Below are 21,037 nucleotides of genomic sequence, written 5' to 3' on the forward strand. Positions count from 1 at the left end.
TAACATTGCGGGACCAAAAAATTTAAGATACCTCACTCATTAGTCACTTCTGGGAATTGTAGACCACAGAGTCTCCTATTTGCACTGATGCCCACCAGTACTGCCTAAGACAGAAAAGAGGATAAATGTCAAACACAAGACTTTGGCTTTTTTTCAGAACCTCCAAAGATTCGTCTACCAAGACACTTAAAACAAACCTATACTCGAAGAGTTGGAGAAACTGTGAATCTCGTTATTCCTTTCCAGGTAAGAACAACAACGACTGTCAGGAAAACACTACTACTTCTTATATTGCTGCTTTTTAACTTCTTTCTGTGTAACTTTGGTCAGCCAGTGAGTTAAGTTAAGCAGATGTGGCAGCACACAGAAATATACAGTGCTTGAAAGCTTGAAAAGCTTTTGCTTTGATATCTTAAAGAAATCATGTTAAGCAAATTAATGAACTGGGTAACTAGCTTAGACAGACCGGTTTGTCATCTGTCATCCAAAGGACACTTATAAATCCTCCCTGTAGACATTACATGTGAGATAATCGCTAGTACAATGCACAATGGTTACACTGGCAGTAGATAGACATGATATCAAGGGTGGGACTATAGGATTTAATCTTTTTCTTGTCTTGAGAGAGGAAAAGGGAGAAGAGTGGGCGTAGTTTCACTGTCTCCCATTAGAAACTGCAACTTTTAAATCCTTGAGATCACAGCTACAATGTGACTCTTTCCAAAGATATAGCGCATGCTTTCCCACAGCATTGTGTTAACCTTCGTTCCCATACCTTTCATAACAGTGACTGCCTCTTTACCTGCAGGGTCCTTAATCTTTTGAATACAAGAATTACAGCAGAATTTATTTCTATTTAATCTCTGCACAACTAAAGATACCATGTGGCCATAATGGCTTCTACAAGGCTGTTAAAAGCTTAATTAAAAGCTTGATCAGCGATAGACTGCACAATCCGGCTTCTACAAGGCTGTTAAAAGCCTAATTAAAAGCTTGATCAGCGATAGACTGCAAGATACACTGCTGTTGAGAAGTTCAAGGAATATTCTATGGTTATTCTCTAAAATAAGGCATTAAAGGTGTGAGACAACTCTTTTCAGACGGCATTCACCTTGCAGAGCAGATGCTATGGTAAAGCAGGTGGAATTCACTCTGACTTAAGTACCTAAATTGAGCTCTACTAGGCCCATAAAAACGGCACACAAAAGATGTCAATCCAGTCTATTTAACAACTATTCCAGCTGCTTTTGCAATGAAAGAAGAGAGTTTGGGATCCCTAGAAGTTTAGTCCACTACTTTCCTCTTCCACTGGTACTGTAGTGAATGTAGATGCTTTCAGACAGTGAAATACTTTGTTATGCATTTTCTGGATTTTTCTCCTTTTTTGTTTTAGAAAACTGGAAATCAATTGTCAAATTTAGCCAAAATTTGCAAATATTTTGTCTCCTGGAAAAAAAAATGAAAAAAAGAAAGAAAGAATGCTGCATTGTAGGTGAATTAATATGATCATATCTCAAATGCTGTATGATTAAAAAAGAATTCTGTTTCTGTCAGGGTGTTAGCAAAAAATGGGAAACTAGCCCATTTTTCTCTTCTACCCTTTTCTCTCCCGAAATCATCTACAAACTGTTTCCTTGCTTCTTACAGGGAAGACCAAGGGCAAAAGTATCATGGGAGAAAAATGGTTCTCCAATCGACAAGAACCAAATCAACATCCGTAACACTGAAAATGACACTATCATCTTCATCCGAAAGGCAGAAAGGAGCCACTCTGGAGAATATGACATGAAAGTGGAAGTAGAGAACCTGGAGGACAAAGCTACAATAGATATTCAGATTGTTGGTATGTTTGGGGAAATGGAAATAAATGTACGCCAGAGAAGCATCCAGCTATTCCAAGGCTATAGGAAAGCAGAGGAATCCCAAAGGGAATCTTTCTCAACAGTGATAACTCTCCACATCAAATTACTTGGCTATACATTTGCGGTGTCTAAGTAAACCTTCCCACACAGTGGCAGGTGCTTGTTGCAACATGTCAGTCTCTTTTTTTTCACTGTTATGCTTTTCATGTTCTTGCCTATCCAGAATGAAAGCTTTTTCCAGTTGAGGGGATCCATAGCCAGAAATGGTGGTAAATTCACAGTAACTTTGTCACAAGTGTAATGTGGAAGAAATAAGAAATGTTGAAAGTACATGAATGTAGGAAAGACAGACAAGAAAACACATTTACTCTTCATTTTTACCAATCTATTTCTTTACATATCAAGCAAAACCGGTATCAAAGCCTTTATAATGATTGTCCTACATTGTCTCTTAGGAACACATCCTCAACTGGTTTTAACTTTTCCAAAATATCATGTCCTTATGCAATTAAAGAGTACATGCATATTAGAAACCATACTCACAAAGTGGCCAAGTTAGGTTTTTCATTAATTCTGACATGTCTTAACTTTTGAAAGTCTTAATTTGCAACCTCAACTTCCTTTTGATGTTAGTTTTGGCACGTGCATGTTGTAAGAAAGAGAGAAAGAAATCAAACTAAGTGGAAGATGTGTGTAGTAAAGAAAGAGAGAGAGAGAAAGGAAATGATGGAAAATGTCAACTGCCATATTTTCGTTACAGATCGCCCAGGCCCACCAGAGGTTGTAACTATTGAGGACGTCTGGGGAGAGAATGTAAATTTATCATGGAAGCCACCCAAAGATGATGGCAATGCTGCCATTACTGGGTACACTATTCAAAAAGCAGATAAGAAGAGTATGGTAAGTAATAAGGAGATGTTTAAAAGGCTGATGTACCCATGAATTCCTCATATTAGAAATAAAAAGCCTTACATGCTTAAATTGATGTAGATGGATGAAGCATTGATTAGTCAGTGCTTAGAAAATCTGCAAGGCATCTCCAAAAAGTCTAAAAATCTCCTGTTCACTCTATCTAAAGCCTAATTGAAATGTTTTCAGATAATGCCAAAGACGAGGACTAAAAAGGAAAGGACAAGTGGATTTGAGGGAAATAATTCTGATTTTTTTCCTTTGTCTCAGTAGAGAAAATAAAACCCCAAAATATTATTATGAAGTCAGTAGATTGCTACTACAATCAAAAGATAGTGCTGTTGTTTTCAAACCTGTAATGTTACAATGTGTAAGTCATTGCTACTCCTTACTAACCACAGCAAAATGGTACATATGTAATTCATAAACTGCTTTGAGATGTACAGATGAAAAGTACAATATAGAGATTTTTTTTTTTTTTAATTTTCATTACACTAACATGAATTTTACACTTCCTTAAAGGACAGTAGTTGGATTCTTAAATTTAACACTTATTGCAAATTTAAACACTGGAAATCTAGGACAATATTTTGGGAATTGTCTTATCTAAGGAAAACCTTTTGTCACACCCTCCACCCTCCACCCCCTATCCCGCCCACTTAAATATGTTGATCTACTTCATGGTATGATCAATTAATTGTCCCCATGTTAATATTTCCCATCCTTAATTTTTGACTTCTCTTCAGACTGTAAGAAGTGATGGTCTCTGTACAGCGACCAGGACAATCATGTCCCCTGTCTCTAAATTACTGTGTTAAGGAGAAAGCAACAGTAGTCTCTAGGGTCATGGATCATTCAGGTCATAGTATCCCCATATTCTCTGTGGTGTTGAATTTTGCAATTCTGGCAAAGATGGCTGCCTACAGAAAAGTGTTTTCCCAAAAGGCACTTTGGCTCTTAAAGATGACCAGACATCAATGCAAACTGTGGCACAGGGAACTCAGCACAAGTTCATCTTTAGAAAAGCAAGAACGCTATGTAGGGCAGAGTAAAGAAAAGCAAAAAATCATTGTTGTGCTCATACTGCACTTCATATTAATTGAATTTTTAACATTAAACTCATTCAACTCAGTTAGTTAGGTATTGCATACGAGGACAGCAATCACACATCCTGTTACTGCTGCAAGATTAAAGTGCTACAACCCACCTCCCCATCTGATCCTTCAGATATTAGAGGACCACTTGCATAAAATTACATTTCTCGTGAACACTCAATCTGTGGAACAGGGAGTAAATTAGTGCATTGGCCTATTGTGAGGAAATGTAACTGCAGAGTAGTACATGCTGCTACTTTTCTTATCTGCAGCAAATCCTTCCCTGTCAGCAGTGTGGACTAGGAATGAAGCAGCCCGCCTTGCCTTGCACAATGCAACCTTTGTAATATTGGATTTCTTAAAACAAACCCTCCCAGCTAAGAGTTTGTAACTATTTAGTAGGGTTCACCTTCCATATGGCCTTCACTGCTCAGAATTATCCCTCATTTCAGATAGAATAATTATTTATTGCCAGCTTCGCAAATATAGTATCCATTAACATCCCCTTAGAAGAAAAATCTCATTCCCACAAGCTTCATGATTCTTCCAAAGAGTAAAAGGCCGAGAGGTGCAGGGTGCTGAGGGGAAGCTCACTCTCTGTGTTTGTATCTTTCAGGAATGGTTCACAGTAATCGAGCATTACCACCGCACCAGTGCCACCATTAACGAGCTCATCATAGGAAATGAGTACTACTTCCGGGTCTTCGCTGAAAACATGTGCGGCCTCAGTGAGGATGCCACCATGACCAAAGAGAGCGCTTTGATTGCAAAGGATGGTTAGCTAATGATCCATTCCTTGTCAAAAGGGAAGGGGCGTGTAAGGCGATTAGAGGGAAAGGCCACATCTCTAAAGCATTCAGATGCATTCCTAGCCCCAAGACCAGGTACAGGTAACAGCTAGGACACTTCATAGCAGGACTTCTCGGTTTGTCCATAGTTCATAGTTGGTTTTTTAAATCAAGAGTGGGACATTTTTCCCATTTTCTGACATTTTCTATGATCTTGGATCTCAGACTCGTGCCACCACTGGCAGATCTAACTTGTCAAGAGCTGGAAGACTAAAGAAGCTGTTCTGCTAGAAGCGGTGGGTCACTGCCTCCCAGTGGAGACTGGGTGTCAGCTGTGCAAGTGCTCCCCTCCATTTAAGGCAGGATCCAATAAATAAGCATAACTCCTGCTCACATCTCTTGCAGATGGAGCTGGACGAATTCTGATTCAGTGGTCAGAAATGCTGACATTTAAGAAATTGTCAGTTTAAAGTGGTACTGTAAACTTTAAACAAATAATAATAAGTAACTGCCCTTTACGGAAGGGAAATTCTACAAATGGGTGGTTTAAAGGAAGAAAATCAAACCAGATCACCTCAGTTTGTCTGAAAGGAGGGAATACACGACTACCGTGATGTGGAGGACAGACAACCTGTACAACCCACACAGCCAGGCTGAAGGACTGAAGGCCCAGGGTACTGGACCCCACTTCCATTATTAAAAAGAAAACTACCTCTCTTTTAGAAATGGAATCATGAACAAAAGAATGGCTACAGGAATTGTTTTTCACCACTGCTTGCTTGCCCTTATCACAAGAGCAAGTATCAGGCCTGAGCTGCACTGAAGGCAGCACGGGAGCTTGGATTAGCTTTCAGTGAAGCAAAGATGTTTAACCATACCTGTGCACAGGAATAAATGTCAATCTGTCCAGCTGTTTTAAATGCCAGCTGTTTTTGTGGGAGAAGATGATTTCTTGATGGCAATCTCCATCACAGCGCAGGGATAAAGTGGCAGCGAGAATCTAGATTTTACTCCCGTATTTTCCTTGTACAGAAACTATATCCATTCAGGTTTCTGTATTGTTAGTGTGCTGTATGAAGCAGAAAGAAAAACGGATTTTCAGATACAAAGTCAGTTTGTAATCGGAACAAACTGTGAAAAGTAACTGGCAACAAAGTGAACAGAGCTTGTCAAGGCAGGCATCCTGCAGGACATCAGTCAGGATCTATCCTGTTCTGTAACACAGGGCATGCAGGCAAAGGCACAGAATAAACGTGTATTATTTTGTATACCACCTACCGAGGAAACAAAGACTTCTCAGACATCTACCCTATAGCATGACCGAGAGCTATAGCCTCTTCCCAGACTCACTTCCAGCCTCCCCTACAAGTGAAATTACTAGAGGCAGGTTGGTACCTAAAGCAGCACAGACGAGACCAGATTCAGACTTTTTTAGATGCTTGGGTATTTAGCTACATGCCAAAACTCTTTTTCTAAACGTTTTCTTTTCATTTCATAGGTAAAGTCTACAAATACCCAGTTTATGACGATTTTGACTTCAGTGAACGGCCGTTGTTTACTCAGCCTCTAGTCAACACGTTTGCTGTAGCTGGTTACAACGCGACTTTGAACTGCAGTGTTCGGGGCAACCCCAAGGTACAGCATCACAGTATCAGTTAAAACACGAAAGAGTTTAACTGGACAAAATAGCATTTTTAATATTTGTCTCACTCGCAAGCCAGGTTAAAGGCAAAAAGAGTGATGTGGGCTCTAGAGAATACGAAACAGGACCTGCTTACCTGTGTTATAGGCATTATAATAGTCGTTAAATCCACAGATAACCCAGTGAATAGGCAGAACCTCAGGAAGAGTCTGGGCTATCCTGGGGCTGGCACTGACAAGAGCTGTACAGTTAATGTATCAGTAAAGGCTGTTACTAAAAAAAGCCATAATTATTCCGTAAAAAGTTAATTATGCTTTAAGAAAGCACATTTTCTTGAATACTCTGGGGACCATGCTGAGTCTCAGACCCACTGCAAAACACACCTTCCAGTTTCTTTGAGTTGTGTCTTTTTGTGACCCATTTTCTGTTGTGAAAAACTGAACTGAACTAGTGAAATGAGAACTGAAGAGTATTCGAGAAGTTTGCTGTTCACAGTTTCTGACTGTGCAAATTGCTGTGAAAAAACATGCTTTTCTTATTCACTTAGAGTAATCGGATGTTAAAAGCTATTGCTCAGATATTTGCTATCATTACACAGCACCTTTTATACTGATAATAGGCTTATATTTATGACTAATTATGTGATAGGAGCTGCACTGAAAAAATCTTGCTTAAAAACACAGGCCTGATGCAGCCCATGTTTATGTTTGAGTTAAGAATTACAGTTTCCTTTCTATCGGTACTTTATGTATTTTGTAAAACTTCTGGATTTCTCAACTTTAACTGAACATCACAAGAAGTGGTAAAATATTTCAGTTCCTAGGTTTGTGTATGGGCCTTTCTTTTGTTTTTACCACAGCCCAAGATAACCTGGCTGAAAAACAAAGTCATTATAATGAATGACCCAAGGTACCGAATGTTCAGCAACCAAGGTGTCTGCACCTTGGAGATCCGCAAGCCCAGTCCCTATGATGGAGGTACTTACACCTGCAAAGCAGTCAATCAGCTCGGGGAGGCAGAAGTTGATTGCAAACTGGAAGTAAAAGGTAAGGGATTTAAAACATTGCAAATGCTGTGTTTGTCTGAACACCATCTACACAGAAGACAAAAGTATGCAAGGCAAATGAAAAAGGGAGTAAAGGGAGTTCAAACAACTTTTTTTAACTTCCCTGGATTAAAATAACGACTTGGTTAGGAAAAAATAAATTATATTGGTTGGTTTGTTTTCTTTTTGAGGACCAACATATTGTCCTTACGCTATATTGTCTTCCGTCCCCAAGCGCCCCATGCCGATTCACATCTTTAGTGATTGCAAGGACTTTTTCACAAGTGAGAAAATGGTAGACTGTGACTATGCCACCTGCCTGAGAAACTCTAGTTAAAGACTCAGCCACAGAGCTCTTTGGGAAAACATGAAGAAAATCATCTTGGACAAGAGACAAATCTCTGAAGGAAATGGCAAGGGGAGAAGGAGAGAAGGAAGAAAGATTAGTTCAGGGCAGACTTTCTCTTCTTTAAAACTATTAATTAAACAAACCAGAAATTTGCTTCCAAGGAAATTTGTTAGCAAAATCATGTAGCAAAAAGCAGTATTGTTCCCAAGGACACAATTTAGTTGTAATTGCTGTATTTGCTTTAAGAACAAAGTATTCAAAATGATGGTTTTTGCAAATACAGGGAGATGATGAATTCAGTTACTCTTCTACAACTGAAAACGTATCTTTATTTTCACTAATAAATAAATTTTATGAATTCCAGGTAGTTTAGCATTGACTGGGATATCATGAATAGCAATAGGATTTGGATTGAACTAATAAAGAATAATCTCAGGACTACATTGTTCAGAAAATTACTTCCTAGGAAAAGATGGGGTCATATTTAGTTGGACTAACTTCCAGCAAGGGTTTTGTTTCAACGATGGAATAAGCTAGGTATTTCTGAAAAAATTAATCTGAGGTTATATGCAAGGAAAGCTGCCTAAAGACAGCTGACAGGAGTGTCTAACTCAAGAATTTAGAGGGAATTTAAGCTAGCTGAATATGGCTCTAATTATATTATTCCATCGTGCTAGTCTGTAGTGAAAGCCATAATGTTTAATATAATTATGGATTGTATTGTGTTTATTTTGGATTTCAGTTTCCATTTTCTGTCTTTTCTGATATATCTTTTCCCACAGCTGAAGTCTGCTAGCAAGAAGCCATTGCAATAAATGGCTTTGGTTTGGTCTATGAAGTTAAACATTTAACTACTGTAATGAAAACATGCATAATACTCCTCAATTTTCATTATTTTTAAGTTACTGTGTTTAAAAGTTGATGTCCTCATCCTAGAAGTATGATTGTTTTCCTTAACCACAAGCAAACTTTCCATTTCACAGCGTAACAGAAGACCACATCACCAGAGAAGGTTGCCTCATATTTTTTTTTTATACTGAAAGGCCAAGTTAATTTGCTATTTCATTAAACTTCCTACGTCCCCAAGTCCTAAAGTTCTTACGCATGTTTACACTCAGTTGTAACTTTTTAGTCTTCAGCACTTTGCTTGTAGTACAATCAAATACTACATTTTAAATACAAGAAGTTGTTTGTTTCTCTCCCTTATTTTCCAAAGTATTTTTACATATAATGCGTAGAATACTGTGAAAGATTTTTAAGATAAGAAATAACTAAAATCTCTCCATTTTAGGAAGTCCAAGCTCCAAATGTTGCCATGAATTACATATTATTCTTCAGTAATTCCCTTTCCAGCTGTTGTGAAATATAGATGCTTCTGTTGATCTTGGAACTTTTTTTCTCTGAGTATCAGCATGAATTAGTTTGCTGGTTTTGAAGTGTGATACAAACACCGTGTCATCATTCAGGCTCTCTTTTAATATGCAATAGTTTCCGAGAAATTGTTCTCCAGCAATGGAAGCTGCTCTATGTTAGAGGCTTCTTTAAGAGAGAAGCGTGGAGAGTTTTTTGCCCTTGATCAATACCATGGGGAATTTAATTTCTTACATTTATGGACTGGTATCTGAAACAGGTTGGGAATGCTTAGATCCTTTTCCAGTCAATTAGAAGTTATGTATCTAGGAAAAAAGCTACAGATTCCTTCATTAAAATGATCACTAGGTACAGCTGAGATGATGTCCCTGATGATTTTTGCTGACAAATGTTTACTTAAATTTCGTAGGTCCAGTTTTCTGAGTAGTGTTCTGAAATGGAGAAGATATTAACCTAAATCCCACCTCCCCTAGTTAATAGTTGGTTTCTGGACCCAATCTCATATCAGCCATCACCTGGTGCAGTCCCACTCCCTCCCACTGAGCTCGGTGTTGTGGTTCTCTCCCAATGGTTTGGGCTGTGAGCCCTCACCCTTGCTGAGACTCCTCTCTCCATCCTGGCAGGTTTAGCCATTACTTTTCGGCTCCTTTCTGGAGACTGCTTAAACCAGCAATTTGTAGGGCTTAGACATGGGACAGCTGTTGTCAGGGTTCAGCGCTGACACTCTTAACGTGACTGGCAGTTCTGCTGATGAATTCAAAGGGACCAGGATTAAGGGAATACAGCAGCTGTAGCTTGGCAAACCAGGGTAGGCTCAGGATTTGCCATATGATCCAGGCAAACGAGTATTAAATAGCCGGAGCATAGAAACATAATTGTGTCTTCTTTCACTCTTCTATTGACCCATGTGTTGAATTATCATTCTCTTAAGTTTCCCAGCCTGTTCCTTCATTTAGGAGGGCTTTTCGGATGACTGCTCATCACACTGACGCAGAGCAAAGAGTTACGGATTTCTGACTCGCTGGAAAGGAATTGCAGTGTGTGTGTGTGTGTGTGTGTGTGTGTGTTTTTATATATACCGCTTTAAACTATGGTTCAATTGTACTCCAGCTAGTAACAGTCATGATCTGAATTTGTAAAATGAAGAGATCCAGTTGAGATCCAGTTGTCTGAATAAGACTAGTAGGTTCAAGGCTACACTGCCTCCCTGGTGAAAGTACAGTCCTGCTCTTACAGATCTTTGGATAGTAAATCGTGCTAAAAAGCTCCATGCCATGCAACAGTATATATTGCAGTAAGTGAATTTTCCTTATGTTGGCAAGAATTTATTTTATCCATTTATTTCTGAGGTGCTGGAGATCTGAAATTTATCATGCATTTACATAAGGCCAGTACAAGGAATATCATAGAATTACTGACAGAACAGTCTAGGATTTCTGATTTTGCAGTTTTGGAACTGAGTAGCTATGAATACTCTGGCTATGAATACTATCATATGCTACAATTTTCTGCTTTTTTAGCCATTCACTTACAGTATTTCAGTGCCAAATTAAAACTAGTTGTTACTAAATGTAATGCTCATTCATTGAAAAATAATGAAAGATAATTGCAAGCATGATAATAAAAAAAATTTAAAAATACAGTTTTATTTTGTTCTCAAAAAAAAAGTTGCATTTACTGATGTTATTTCAGATAGACAGTACTTCATTCTTGTGTTTTCAGTTTTAGCTAAGCGAAATTTAAGACAGCAGTTATATGAGCTGCTTGGTGCAACTGCACATATAATGGCTTTTTTTGTAAATATAAACGTGCTGAAAAAAAGTCATGTAACAGATCTTAGGCAAAATAATAACTGTCTCAGATATCTTGAAAGATGATGCATACATAGAATCTAATTATATGTATTATATAAGGAAAATTCAAAATATGTATCTTTTAAGTTTGAGGTAGATCCCTAACTATGGCTGTAAATCTCTCATTACAAGCAGTAAGGAACTGATTCCTTATCAGCTTCACTGGGGTCAATTAAAAGATTCAGATATAGCAACATGCTTCTTTTCTCATGAAACAAATGTTTTTGGAGAATGTTTGTCTTACGAGTGAAATCAAGGTTGGTGATCGCTCAATAGGTTGATGATAGCAAAGATGCTGTATAAGAAATATTTAAAAATAAGGTGTTAAGATCAACTGGGAAGAATTTCAAATGCGAATAAATACCACTATAAATATTCTAATTCTGCAGTGATATATGATGGAGTAATTAACCCAGGAGAACCATTCTTCTTGGCGGGGGATAATCAGGTTTATAATAAGCATACTCCTCTGGACATTCCATTTCATTCCCTTCCTCTCTTTCCACATGCAAACGCATTTTCTGCATGCAAAGTGTGTATTTATTTGCTTTCTTAGATTAAACTAGTTAGTGTCTCATGGCATACAATGTCTATGTCACATGAGCAAAGAAGGCCAAATTAATCAAGAATGTGGGTATTTAACATCTGAGTTAAAGAGGTTTTAGACATATTTCTGCTATAGTACTGGACATAGGACTACCTGTCAATAAAGAATTTATTTAATGACTGTGACTACCTTTGACCACAACACTTAGACATCTCCAGGAGACAGAAATTTGAAAGACAGCTCTCCGTTACCTTGTAGAATTATTGAAAGAATAAAAATTTCATAATTATATATATTATATAATAATGCTGTGCTTAAAAGGCATTCTTTATTACAGAATTATAGTCTTTGTTTAGAAGTTAGTGCTAAGAGTGATAACCCATGCCTGAGCCTGCACTATAGAATCTAAGGATGAAATCTTGATCCAATTGAAATCACTGAAAAATTTTACTTCTAAGCATATAATTTGACTGAATTTCTTCTGGAGCTTATTTTAAATCGGGGTTCAGAGAATTTGGTTCTTCCTATAGAAATGTATTTGCTTGTCACTTTGCCCAAATCCAGAATATTGGTAGTGCAGTTTTAAAATGTCAGAGATGCCCAGAAACTAGTCTCCAGAATATTATGCATCCAAATTTACTATTTTAAAGCTAAAACATATTAAGAAATTAGGCTAGATGATGTTCCTGTAGTATTTGAAGTATAAATACCTTTATCTTAAATGGCTACAATAGGCACAAAGTTGGGTGCTTTTACTTATTAACATATGGATGTTTTATAGAGTCAAAATGTTTAATTCAAGGTAAGGGCTCCTATAGAGTAAATAGCATGCTTTAAGTAATGTAAATGTGAAAATGTGACAAAGTACCTAATTTAGTACACAGGTATTAGTCTGTTATTAGTGTTATTAGTCTGTACTTGATTATTTTGCCTCATAGAGTTTTGACATATATATATATATATGCTTCGGTGTTATGTGTGTGCTTTTTTTTCCCTGGTGGAAAATATTATATATATATATGCGTTAGCTTCCTTGAAGCTACATTTGGAAACTTTTATCATAAATATTAGTTGCATAATTTGGTTCCAACCTAGACTTTAGACTAATTACAGGAGTTATAGCTACTTGTATGTATTAATATAGCTTTTACATATTAATGATAATTTTGAAGTGGAACTGGATCCCTACCTTTTACTCTTCATGTGCTTCTATTCCTATATATTTTTACATGACTAAGGATTAAAACATCACCTTGACATAATCGTAAGCATAATTTTACTCAACATTTTCTCTCTCCTTTTGTGTTTGTGATTAAATTGTTACCTCTTTTTCTCTCTCTCCCTTAGTTACACAGTAAGGATTTTTGAATGTATAGTGTCATCTAAGGTAAGCTTTCATATGGTTCTTGCATATGAAGCTTATGTCTGTTTACAGGTCATACAATGTCTGCCTAGTATGGCATGATTTTCATTATTTCACTTAATGAAAATGTTTTTTTTAAGATTAGTAGCATGATAGTTTTAATGCCTATAAATCCAGATTTTTATAATAATTGCATGTTACGGTAATTGCTCTTAGTAGTACATCCCACTACCTTTAATAGTGCATGTTTCAATAGAATTTAACAGTGCATGAGTTAGCATGATTAATTAGCATGAATAAAATGCAAGTAATAACAGAGAATTTTGCATTTACAGTCAGTTATTTTTATACAGGAATACATCTCTACATAAATGAAATATTTATTCCACAGTTAATTTCATTTAAAAAGGAATGATTCACACCACAACTTGCACTCCATGACTTGAAAAGAATGCCAAAAAAGCATGCTTTTTTTTGTCTGTATTGTGCATCTACCTAAGGTCGGGAGCAAAGAGTTCTGCAACAATGACGGTGTTAAAGGAGACAGTGCACTCTCATAATCACTAGTAACTAATAGCACTTTAATTGGATAATCCTTGTGTTAATAAAGGTTATAAAACCCTAAAATCTGTACTCGGGATAAATGCTATATGTAAGTATGAGCTCAGCTGCATTTAGCTGAAGCATTCAGAGACAGTGACTATCTTCATCCTGGCAATGTGCTTTTGCTTTAAAGCTTTTGGTGTGTTCCAGAAAAGGCTCCAAAGGTAAGTGCAGTTATTAGCAGGTGGTTTTGCAACTTGCAGAACCAAACACTCCATGCAGATTTGTAAGAGGAATGTACGTAGCTTTCTTACAACAAATGCCACTCTTTGCCTAGAGAAAGGGCAGGCCCTAATGTTTTAGCAAAATATTTATCTTTTCCCCACTGTTCCTTCCAAATGCCATTCAATTTCAATGAAATTAACAGAAATACCCACATGTTTAGTTTCCATGACAATTTTTTTCAATGGCATAAAATTTCATTCTTACTTTGGATTGTTTGTATTAAATTACTACTTCCACATCAGTGGGATCTGGAGTGCCCTGGCTGGTGTGTTAGACACTACATACTTGTTTTTCTGAGCACTGAAAGAAATATTTTATCTTGGATTTCTAAAATTATCAAAAGTTCTTCAAAATTTTTTGCCTTGTCCCTTTTTCCAGAAGGCCAAAGAAAACATTGAGTACTTCCAATGGCTTTCTTATAAGCCCAGGTTTCTTTCAGAGTGGTAATTTAAAAGAGGTTTGGTTCAGTTTTTTTACTCTCGTTGGCTAAGCCAGTCAGAAAGCACATTGACATAAATGGCTGGGAATGGTACTTCTGTTCAGTGAGTGTTGACTCCAACCACCATAAAACTGGTGGGGGAAAAAAAAAAAAAAAAAAAAAAGAAAAGTTTAGTTTCACAGAGACAGGAAACAGAATTTTGGCAGGGCTGGAGGAACACTGGATACAAAAGGTCCCTATTTGTCAGTGGGGTTTGTGCACGTGGACGCTCACTGCTGCAGCTGAGGAAGATACTGGCCGCAAGTGTGGAGTGAGACTGCCCTGAGGATTGGTGCAGGACCTCTCACAGCTTTGAGATCACATACTGATAGCTTCAACCCCTGGGAAAACTCTAGAGCTCTCCGGGAGTAAGCACCTGGATGCAAGGTGATTACATGTGAGCTATTTTTTATTCAAAAGCGAATCCAAAAATCATTCTTCAGACTTTCCCAGCTAATGAAAGTTCTGACTTTCATCATCCCTCTGGAGTCTGAAGGCACCTGTATCTAAAATCACGTTGTTGTTTTATTTTTCATATTTTTACTTGGGTCATCCCACCTGTTATTTTCAAGCAACATGGTAAATATTTTGCTAAATACTTATAAACCATTACAAAACTCAATGGTAGCATAATTTGAATGTCTCTGCATGTTTTCCACAACTCATCACAGTCAGGTGTTTTCTACGTTGTTCCCTCTGAGCTGAGTTCCATCTCTGACTACACTCCACCCAGCCTGATGGAAATCCAGGAGGGAGGGTTATTTGCGGTGAAACTCATCATAAAACTATTGCATGGGGTGAGATAAGTGACTGAATATATGACAACCTAGAAATGAAATTCACCCTGTGCAAGAGGACAGGAAAGTTCTGTACAATCCAGAGATTAAATAACGGTTAATTCTCGTGCTGGACTTTTGAACAGGGATGAATTTTATCACATGGCAAAATGAAGTATGCAATAGGGACTGACCAAATCTTTGTCGCTTACACCAGAAAGTAAAGGTACTGAGCTGTTGCTCCAGGGACCTTCAACCTGAAGGCTGTCTTGTTCCTTGTTTCTAGGTGGGCTTTCATTCTTCAGACTATTGATGGATGGAGTGCCTCCGCATATCATTGATTCATATATGCGCGAAGTACAGGCGGACAAGACTGAGGGGAAGTGAGAGTCCGTCCACAGAATTTCCTCCCACCGCACTGGAAATTGGTAGCAGAATTACAGCATTTTAGTTCTTGCAATGACAGAAGAAACGTGTGGTTGGGGAGTTTATTTTTTTTTCCTTTTTTTTTTTTTTTGGTTCTTATTTGTTGTTTTGTTTTCCCTACCTGCTCTTACTGAAAAGAAAGAATACGCATGGATTGCTTTGGGGTTGAAATGAAATCAACTGAAGACAACACACATTTTTGTAATGTTCGGCTTTATTTTCTGTTTGATATTGTGTTCTGTTTTTTAATGAGGAAAGAGGAGAAGCTATGTAATTAACAAGAGGAGGCAGTCAGTTTGTACTGGGTTCAGAGCATAACCCTTCTCAGACTGAAAGTACATGGATTAGCCAGTAGCTGTGCAATAAGACCCTTGGAATACATACCTCTTTGATAATGTATCTTACTCACCTGAGAATTGTTAAACAGAATATGGTTTTACTGTAACGTAATTAATACATATGTACTTAATGATCATTTAAGCTGAACATATCTTCCTTTAGAAGTTTGGATTTCCTGAATCTGACCCATCAGTCTCTCAACTGAGCTGAAATTGTTTTATTTAATGTACAATAAATATGAAGTGTTTAAGATCTATCAAGTTCTTGTTTACTGGTTTGGTTTTTTTAGGGTTTTTCTGTCTTATCTTACCACATTTCTTGTTTTACTTCCACATACTGTAAAGCAGGAACTGAGCCCACCACATCGAGTGGAAGTCAGTATCAGCAGTCACCTATCCCAATGGGCTTTTGCTTTAACGTACGTGACACAGAATGCAAGTGAAGATGAATGCTGCAGATACAAAATTGCATGTATCTGTATGTTTTCAATCTTTTAAATATTACAAATGCCAACCATGACTGCCTTCATCACTCTGGATCTGCCCCCTTCCTCAACAATTCTTGGAGCTCTTGTAGGTATTGTAGCAGACTCAGACCATACCATTTTTCAGTTTACTGTGCAAGCCAAAAATGCCTTAGATAAGGTCAAATGGCTACATTACTTTTCTAACTCCAGCATCATTAACCTCCAAGTATTCCAGGAGTGGGGACGATTGTCTGTGAGTCTCCAGCAAACTCCGAAGCATGTGAGACACAAGGTCACACATAATTAGGCCAGGTTGGCAATTCCCTATTGCCCTGTCATTTATTAACCAGTTCTCACTCTGGCTGTATAGATGGGGTGGGTTATATGCTTACTAACTAATGATTGATCCCCAATTAGGGTTCATAAAGATAAAGGTCTGCTTAGACCAGTAGTACATTACAAGATGGTTATTTGATGCCGGCGCCTTTTCAAACATCCAGCAGTCAGTAATTATGCAATAACAAAAGAATGTGTTACTATGAACTGCCACTACTGCGTTGTTTTTGCAGTTGAATTATCACTTCTTTCCCTTTGAAATGCATTTTCCCTTCTGAATGCATTTTCTCACTTTGCTCTGTAGCTCTGTAGGACGTGGCTCTTCAGGGCCAAGATTATTGGTTTGTGGTGGGGTAGTGTGTGGGGCTGTGGGTGTGGGGTTTAGTTGGTGGGTGGTGGTTTTGGGTTTGTTTGTTCTCGTGGTGGTTTTTTTGTTTGTTTTTTGTTTGTTTGTGGTTTTGGGTTTTTTTGGTTGTTTGGTTTTTTTTTTTTGTGGTTGGACTCAATGATCTTGGAGGTCCCTTCCAACCACTAAGACTCTGTGATTCTGTCTTACTCGCCCTGAGATCCATCTTCTTCTTTCTATCTTTGTGATTTCTTCTGCGCTGCCATGTGCGCAAGGAAGCAAATCTCCATTCCCAGTGACCCTGGACACCCCCACCTCCATTTCACCCTGCTCCTGCCAAAGTCAGTTCTCTCCCACCCATTCACTGACCCGGACACATGAAGGACAGCAATACATCTACTCAGAAAATTTCATAAAGGATTATTAATTTCTCTTTATTCTGTATCTCACCAGTGAATTGGGACTCCCTTCACCTGTTCTGAACCACGGAAGGCTGTGGGAGAGGGGCAGTCTGAATAGATGCCATGCAGGTTTAAGCATTTCAGCACACAGCCCTAATTTAAAACAGTATCAGCCTGCTGAGATGTATTATAGTCAGCATCAAAAGCTATCGTTACTGGGAGTTTGTGCTTTTTCAGTAAGCCAAAAAGGATGTGTGTCCCCATCTGTATTTTGTGTGCAATGGCGTTTACAGCTTCAAGCTCACATATCTATCCGCCCCCTCGGTCTTAATACACCACACATAATTACCTGGAAGCCAGCATAAACCTCAGCTTCTGCAGGCTCCCTGCCGACGGAATTAGCCACTCTAATTTCTACCAGATGCCGGCAGCGTTAAAAGACAAGCTGAACTAAGCTACTTTTCCCTGTGTGAACAGTAAGATGCCCTCAATTCCTCCCCGCTTGCCTTGCCCAGTGCTTGCCACTGGCTGGTCCCCGGGCTCCAGACGCACCACGCCAATAGGAAGTACTGGCTACCGGGCCGTGGGTGGAATTGAGATGAGTGGGCATTAGGGTGCTATAAATTCACGCTCTCACTAACTACGCTGGCCAGCCAAGGCTCTGGATTAAAAATTAATTGAAAATGACTTTGAGAGGAACGATAGGGTGGGGTGGGATAGGAAAGGAATTTCCAGTAGATGTGAAACAGGCTGCAGAACCTTTAAATAGCGAAGAACAGAAGAGATAAAGTTTTCATTTACAATGATTTGCTTAATGAGGGTCTCCAGGGATGGTGTTTGATAGATGAAATGAAGTGACAAAACCCACAGAGTTTAGAAAATGCTAATGAAATCTGCAGTTAATACCAGTTGGGAGAATAAAGATGTACCAAAGACAACAAAAACTACGGGCAAAACAACCTAGAGAGAAGAGAAGCAGCAGAATATCATGCCACAGAAGATATGGCCCAATGCTCCCAATAAGAAATTTCTTGAATGTCAGCTCACGTGGCATTTCCAGGAAATTAGTGAACCTGAAAGAGACCTAAAAGTAACAGAGAAGAACAAATAAAACCTGGTCATATGAGATAAAGTAAGAGCAAAACACAAAGGCCCCAGGAGAAGTGAAACTAGTAGTGGTTTTATGGCTAATGGTTGTGTTCCTAGATGTCTCATAATATGTGAAAACAGCTCTAGTCTTCAGCTAGTTGCATTATTCTTATTATTTGTTTGCTATGTACTCCATCAACTAATTTGTGCTGAGGTTAGAGTTCAGTAGCACCTTTAATAAGGTTTTTCTTTTCTGCACACTTTCACATATCTGGTAGGAATTTAGTATTTCTGAAAGCTCTGCCTTGGTGTGAAATTACACAGGTCAAGGAAATTTATTACTTGGAATACGAAGGCTGACCCAAACATGTATACACACACAGATACACACAAAGAAGAATCAAAGTTCATAAAAGAAGGGGGTTATTTTTAAGGAAGCCAGAGGAAAATACTTTATCTTCTCTTGGCTTGTTCTCCTTGCTCATGGAAGACCATTTGGCATATAACTGTTACTGTTGTATAAATACAGATCCATTCTCAAATTGCTGTATGTGGAGGCTGATACAGGCACTGTAGTTGTCCATTTGCATTGAAAGATCAGGGCCAGTGACAGCATATTCTTCCCTCGCTGAAAACAGTCTCACAGAGAAAGAAGACTCATGCAAAACACAAGCAAATCTTTTAAAGAGTGCTTAAATTGGGATATGCTGTTTATAAGGAGGTTTTTACTGAGCATCAGAAATTTAAAAAACAGTATTCCTTTTATAAAAAATGTTTAAAGCTTCCTATATTTCCTTTTAGGGGAAACAAATATATAATATTGCTGCTTTTACAGAGCATTCTGAAAGGAGGCTTACTTTATGAATGTCTTTTGTTGCATTTTGAGATACTGGAGCAAAAGGCGTTCTATTTTAAGCACAGTGTACTTACTGTCACTTGATTTTCATGGCCCGCTTTCCTGACTGACATGTAAAGCTGCTGCTTTGCTGGAGCAGAGAGCATTTGGAACTAAAACTGTATCCTGAATACTGCAGAAGCACTGGTAGTCTAAAGGCACTGGACTTACAAGTCTATGTTCTCTTGTTCTATGCCTTGCTCCTGAATACTTTTTAAATTAAAACAAATCCTTCCCAATCTCAGTGATGAATTCAGTAGGGAATCTATTTCTTCCTTTATTCCTTTATTATTATGTGGCCCTAACTTTTTACACCACTTAACTTTCCCCTCCGTTTCTTTTCCTAGTTTGTTTTCTCTTCTTTTTGTCTTGGTATCACAAGAAGCTCGAGCAACTTCTCCATAAATACCAGTACTGTTATGTTCATTGACCACAGCAATGCAGAGGATATTAAAAGAAACACTGTTTTACCTTTTTCCAAACCCAGTGATTTCAGTGGACTGGGCATGTGGCTGGCTGTGAAATCTCTTACATTTCCCTTTTCCCATTCCCTAGTTGGCTGTTACTGAATCTTTCTTCATTACGTTACGTATTACCCACTCCTTTGCTGGCAGTTCCTCTCTGTTTTGGCCCCTAATTTGAATTGCCATATCATAGTTTATTTAATAATAAGTACATGAAATCAGCTGATGAATGACATAGCACTTGGGATGCACATACCATGTTGAGGAATTTTGAAACCGCCCTTTTGCATATGTCAAGCATTCCTGGCCCTAGCAGTAGGGAAAGCTACTCAAAAACATATTAACTTTATCAAAGTGAGTCAGCTCACTTTGAGTAACAGGAAATGGCTGTGTCCAGGAAACTGTTGTTCTGGCCAGAGAGCTGCAGCCTCTGGCTCAAAATGGAATAGCTTGAAAAAGGGATTCCTGATTCTAAGACGCTATTGGGGTATATAATACTCCTTAGAGGTTGTACTTTACGCTATTTCATCTTTGATACAGGTACACAGTGCTTGGCCACCTTCTGAAACCACATACGTTCCTAGAGAGTCTAAAATTCTTCACATGACCAATTCAAGTAACTTGACGTGCCATGATTTCTGAAGGGCCATATCTGTGTCAAAGTGCCTTCTCTAAGCAGGTGAAGGAGGTAAACACTGTCCCAGGGCCCCGTGACAGGTAAGAGACGGCCGCTCCCAAGGCAGTGGATCTCCATGGAGGTTGCCTTGGCCCATACGGTGAAGACTGCCTCCCTGCAGATAGGGTTGTGGTGTCCTGCTGGCTGCAGGGAGGTGGCCTGTGGCCCAACCAAGCCTTGCTCCAGCCAAAAAGCCTCACCTGCCACCTGCTGTGGGTGTCCCCACCGCATTAGAAACTTATGTGTGAAAGGAAAAATAAGATTAATAAGGAAGAACCACAGGGTGGAGGGGAGTTCAACCCACCCTGCCCGCATCCCGCAGCGCGGAAAGGAGCGGTGGGTGCACAGGCCCACCACACCAGGCCACAGCACCGGCCCTGGGGAAATGGCAGTAGGGCCCTCCCGCGGCGCGACCCCTCGACGACCGAGGGGGTCCCCGTCCCCTCACGGCGAGGCGGGGCTGGGGGAGCCCCCTTCCCCCCCAGAGAGGGGGCGCCTGCTGCAAGGGGGGGCCGTGTCCTCTCGGGGTGAAGGAACCAAGAGCGGGCCGGGGGCCAGGGCGCCCGCCCTGCCTTAGGCGTCCCCTCCCGCAGCGCCGCCACTGGGCGTCGGCCTCTTCCGCCTCCCGCCGCGGCCCGCAGCTCTGCCCCGCCCCGAGCGGCGGCGGCGGCGGGCCGACCCCCGGGCCGGCCCG

General features: G+C 39.2%; 1 protein-coding gene across 4 annotated transcripts in view; it reads left to right on the forward strand.

The window, feature by feature from the left end:
* Nucleotides 1–15,926, forward strand: part of MYBPC1 (myosin binding protein C, slow type) — an 81,115-nt gene extending 65,189 nt beyond the window's left edge. For 3 of the 4 annotated variants that reach the window (XM_014937187.1, XM_014937186.1, XM_014937188.1), the window contains 8 exons: nt 158–246; nt 1,648–1,843; nt 2,623–2,762; nt 4,482–4,641; nt 6,152–6,288; nt 7,155–7,341; nt 12,808–12,847; nt 15,192–15,565. In XM_014937187.1, the coding sequence (XP_014792673.1) occupies nt 158–246; nt 1,648–1,843; nt 2,623–2,762; nt 4,482–4,641; nt 6,152–6,288; nt 7,155–7,341; nt 12,808–12,818 (920 nt within the window). In that variant the 3' untranslated portion in view covers nt 12,819–12,847; nt 15,192–15,565. Of the gene's footprint in view, nt 1–157; nt 247–1,647; nt 1,844–2,622; nt 2,763–4,481; nt 4,642–6,151; nt 6,289–7,154; nt 7,342–12,807; nt 12,848–15,191 lie in introns of all 4 variants that reach the window. The other variant, XM_014937185.1, reaches the window with a different exon arrangement.
* The last annotated feature ends 5,111 nt before the right edge of the window (nt 15,927–21,037 follow it).

Source organism: Calidris pugnax, unplaced genomic scaffold, assembly GCF_001431845.1.
Source record: "Calidris pugnax isolate Ruff unplaced genomic scaffold, ASM143184v1 scaffold1, whole genome shotgun sequence".
In the NCBI taxonomy this organism is placed as follows: domain Eukaryota; kingdom Metazoa; phylum Chordata; class Aves; order Charadriiformes; family Scolopacidae; genus Calidris; species Calidris pugnax.